Source organism: Salmo trutta, chromosome 20 (assembly GCF_901001165.1).
Source record: "Salmo trutta chromosome 20, fSalTru1.1, whole genome shotgun sequence".
Lineage (NCBI taxonomy): Eukaryota > Metazoa > Chordata > Actinopteri > Salmoniformes > Salmonidae > Salmo > Salmo trutta.
In genome coordinates this window covers 989,245-991,883 of record NC_042976.1, presented here as the reverse complement: position 1 = coordinate 991,883, position 2,639 = coordinate 989,245, and the positions used below count along the sequence as shown (strand labels likewise).

Below are 2,639 nucleotides of genomic sequence, written 5' to 3'. Positions count from 1 at the left end.
ATTAGAATGTTACAGTACAGAACATTAGAATGTTACAGAACAGAACATTAGAATGTTACAGTACAGAACATTAGATTGCTACAGTACAGAACATTAGAATGCTACAGTACAGAACATTAGAATGTTACAGTACAGAACATTAGAATGTTACAGAACAGAACATTAGAATGTTACAGTACAGAACATTAGAATGCTACAGTACAGAACATTAGAATGTTACAGAACAGAACATTAGAATGTTACAGTACAGAACATTAGAATGCTACAGTACAGAACATTAGAATGCTACAGTACAGAACATTAGAATGTTACAGTACAGAACATTAGAATGTTACAGTACAGAACATTAGAATGCTACAGTACAGAACATTAGAATGTTACAGTACAGAACATTAGAATGTTACAGAACAGAACATTAGAATGTTACAGTACAGAACATTAGAATGCTACAGTACAGAACATTAGAATGTTACAGAACAGAACATTACAATGTTACAGTACAGAACATTACAATGTTACAGTACAGAACATTAGAATGTTACAGTACAGAACATTAGAATGTTACAGTACAGAACATTACAATGTTACAGTACAGAACATTAGAATGCTACAGTACAGAACATTAGAATGCTACAGTACAGAACAGAACATTAGAATGTTACAGTACAGTACAGAACATTAGAATGTTACAGTACAGAACATTAGAATGCTACAGTACAGAACATTAGAATGCTACAGTACAGAACATTAGAATGTTACAGAACAGAACACTAGAATGTTACAGTACAGTACAGAACATTAGAATGTTACAGTACAGAACATTAGAATGCTACAGTACAGAACATTAGAATGCTACAGTACAGAACATTAGAATGTTACAGTACAGAACATTAGAATGTTACAGAACAGAACACTAGAATGTTACAGTACAGTACAGAACATTAGAATGTTACAGTACAGAACATTAGAATGTTACAGTACAGAACATTAGAATGTTACAGTACAGTACAGAACATTAGAATGTTACAGTACAGAACATTAGAATGTTACAGTTCAGAACATTAGAATGCTACAGTACAGAACATTAGAATGTTACAGTTCAGAACATTAGAATGCTACAGTACAGAACATTAGAATGTTACAGTACAGAACATTAGAATGTTCTGAAAACTGAAAACCTGAGCATCAAACCACCAAAGGCAAGAAGTACTTTACCAAGTTGGCGTCATTTATGAAAACTTCTCACAGTTTAAAAATATAGCTATTTAAAAAGCCTGTCTGTCTGCCACTAACTATATGTCCAGCCGGCTAGACAGTGGTTCCATTCAGTTTGGTGTCTACTGTCCCCTCTGTCAGACCATTCAGTTTGGTGTCTACTCTCCCCTCTGTCAGACCATTCAGTTTGGTGTCTACTCTCCCCTCTGTCAGACCATTCAGTTTGGTGTCTACTCTCCCCTCTGTCAGACCATTCAGTTTGGTGTCTACTGTCCCCTCTGTCAGACCATTCAGTTTGGTGTCTACTCTCCCCTCTGTCAGACCATTCAGTTTGGTGTCTACTCTCCCCTCTGTCAGACCATTCAGTTTGGTGTCTACTCTCCCCTCTGTCAGACCATTCAGTTTGGTGTCTACTGTCCCCTCTGTCAGACCATTCAGTTTGGTGTCTACTCTCCCCTCTGTCAGACCATTCAGTTTGGTGTCTACTCTCCCCTCTGTCAGACCATTCAGTTTGGTGTCTACTCTCCCCTCTGTCAGACCATTCAGTTTGGTGTCTACTCTCCCCTCAGTCAGACCATTCAGTTTGGTGTCTACTCTCCCCTCTGTCAGACCATTCAGTTTGGTGTCTACTCTCCCCTCAGTCAGACCATTCAGTTTAGTATCTGACTGGTCCTCTGTCAGACCATTCAGTTTGGTGTCTACTCTCCCCTCTGTCAGACCATTCAGTTTGGTGTCTACTCTCCCCTCAGTCAGACCATTCAGTTTGGTGTCTACTCTCCCCTCAGTCAGACCATTCAGTTTGGTGTCTACTCTCCCCTCTGTCAGACCATTCAGTTTGGTGTCTACTCTCCCCTCAGTCAGACCATTCAGTTTGGTGTCTACTCTCCCCTCTGTCAGACCATTCAGTTTGGTGTCTGACTGGTCCTCTATCAGACCATTCAGTTTGGTGTCTACTCTCCCCTCTATCAGACCATTCAGTTTAGTATCTGACTGGTCCTCTATCAGACCATTCAGTTTGGTGTCTGACTGGTCCTCTATCAGACCATAACATAGCGTATCAAGCACCAATGCGAGATGAACAGCCCTGCTGAAAGACATGGAACAAACAGAGACTCAAGGGGCCTGATAAAACTGGGATACTGCACCTTAGTGGAAACTATGTTAAACCTTCCTACCTAGTTAGTTAGTTATTACACCAACTCAAGTCCAAGACTTCTCCCTGGTCCACTGTGCCATTCAACAACATACCAACAGAGATAATACATGGTAACCTTATTGATCCAGTCTTGGTCCAGAAAGAGCATCCTGAGCAGGAGACAGTACAGTACAGTACATGAGGGTGCTGAGACTTGACTTGATGCAGGACAGGTTCAACACTGAGATACTTGATTCTGGAGGCTTCTCTGTAGCCAGGTTGGACCGGC

The 2,639-nt window shown here is 40.5% G+C and overlaps 1 protein-coding gene across 5 annotated transcripts in view; it reads right to left on the bottom strand.

Annotated features, from left to right (window-relative positions):
* Positions 1-1,207: 1,207 nt before the first annotated feature.
* The window catches only part of LOC115155385 (uncharacterized), a 3,183-nt gene continuing 1,751 nt past the window's right edge, over positions 1,208-2,639 (bottom strand). The window contains exons 1-2 of one of the 5 annotated variants that reach the window (XM_029701951.1): positions 1,888-2,639; positions 1,208-1,851 (exon numbers count right to left, since the gene is read on the bottom strand). The exon at positions 1,888-2,639 is cut by the window's right edge and continues 1,751 nt beyond it. In XM_029701951.1, coding sequence (XP_029557811.1) covers positions 1,309-1,851; positions 1,888-2,313 — 969 coding nt within the window. In that variant the 5' untranslated portion in view covers positions 2,314-2,639 and the 3' untranslated portion in view covers positions 1,208-1,308. The other 4 variants (XM_029701953.1, XM_029701955.1, XM_029701954.1 and 1 more) reach the window with 4 other exon arrangements.